This window comes from Etheostoma cragini, unplaced genomic scaffold (assembly GCF_013103735.1).
Source record: "Etheostoma cragini isolate CJK2018 unplaced genomic scaffold, CSU_Ecrag_1.0 ScbMSFa_478, whole genome shotgun sequence".
NCBI lineage: Eukaryota > Metazoa > Chordata > Actinopteri > Perciformes > Percidae > Etheostoma > Etheostoma cragini.
Window position 1 is genome coordinate 1 of NW_023269071.1, and position 1,428 is coordinate 1,428.

The following is a 1,428-nucleotide window of genomic DNA, read 5'->3' on the forward strand; positions in this document are numbered from 1 at the left end:
ACACGGCACGCTAACAGCTACAGCTACAGATCATGCTAACAGCTACAGCTACACAGCAGGCTAACATCTACAGCTACAAGGCATGCTGACAGCTACACGGCACGCTAACAGCTGCAGCTACATGGCAGGCTAACAGCTACATGGCATGCTAACAGCTCCAGCAACGAGGAACGCTATAGCTACAGCTATATGGCGTTATGATGTTAATCATGATGTTGATCATGTAATCATGATGTCATCCCGGGTTCACCCTGGTTCTGTTGTGTCTCCCTCAGGGTGACCAGGAGCTGAAGTCCGTCGCCCCGGGCAACGAGCCAGCAGACCCCAGCGGCAGCGGCGCCGCCGCCAGAGCCGAGGTGGAGCCGGACAAGTTCGATTTCCCCCCGGAGTCGGACGAGGAGTACATGGTGGTGGAGGAGGCCGACTCGGCGGCCGCCGGCCGCGACAAGAAGACGGGGCTGACGCGCATCGAGAGCTTCAAAGCCACCTTCTCCAAGGAGAACATGAGCAAGACCCGCGAGAACCTGGGCACCAAGGTCAACAAGCTGGGCGAGCGCATCGTGACGGCCGAGCGCCGCGAGAAGATCCGCCAGTCGGGCGAGCGGCTGAAGGCCAAGCTCAACCCCAAGAAGGAGAGGACTGTGGCGGAGGGCCAGGAAGGAGCCGAGGGCCCCGCCGAGGGCCCCGCGAAGACGGTCCAGCCCGTCCCCCCTCCCAAGGGCCGCAAGGCCGGCCCAGACGCCGCCAAGGGGGCGCAGGACGAGGGCAAGGCGGAGGATTCGGAGGTGCCGATGTACGACATGAAGCAGCTGTCGTAAAGACCGAGACTGAAGCTCTGTCTCCGTCCACACGGTTTATCTGAATGAAGTGATAATGAATGAAAAATGTCTTCTGGGAAGTGTAAAATTTGATGGAATTTCATGAAAATCGACTGAAATCCGTCGGCCTCGTCTGATTTTCTCTTGATGATAATTGGCTTACGCTGATGGAAACCTTATTAACCGAATAAATAATGAGTTGTGATTAAGTTTTAGATCATTTTATGGTTGCAACCTGCCACAAAACGCAGAAGAAGAAGTTGTAGTTCATGTTCCCCAGTATGTCCTCTCTGTGGGGGGGGGGGGGGGAAACAAAGACAGATGGACGTGGACGGACGAGGAGACGAGAGACGTATGGATTTAATTTATCAGGAAATGGCCGACAAAAGTTAGGACAAGCCGTGGGACGTCCTGCAGAGACAATGGAAGACACTCAGACAGAGAGACATGTCTCAAAGAAGAGTTATTGATTAACAGCGTTGTTGTTTTCTTATTATAGCTCGATCAGCTGGAACATGAGCTCTATGTAGCCTGTCCCATAGTGATCATGTGATGTTGTCCCATAGTGATCATGTGATGTTGTCCCTTAGTGATCATGTGATGTTGTCCC

At 53.9% G+C, this 1,428-nt stretch overlaps 1 protein-coding gene across 1 annotated transcript; it reads left to right on the plus strand.

The window, feature by feature from the left end:
- Nucleotides 1-236: 236 nt before the first annotated feature.
- On the plus strand, nt 237-1,101 carry LOC117941284 (caveolae-associated protein 4a-like; the record flags this gene model as incomplete). Its single annotated transcript, XM_034866352.1, has 1 exon — nt 237-1,101. A coding segment is annotated over one exon (582 nt), but the record flags the coding sequence as incomplete, so codon positions are not given.
- Nucleotides 1,102-1,428: the final 327 nt, after the last annotated feature.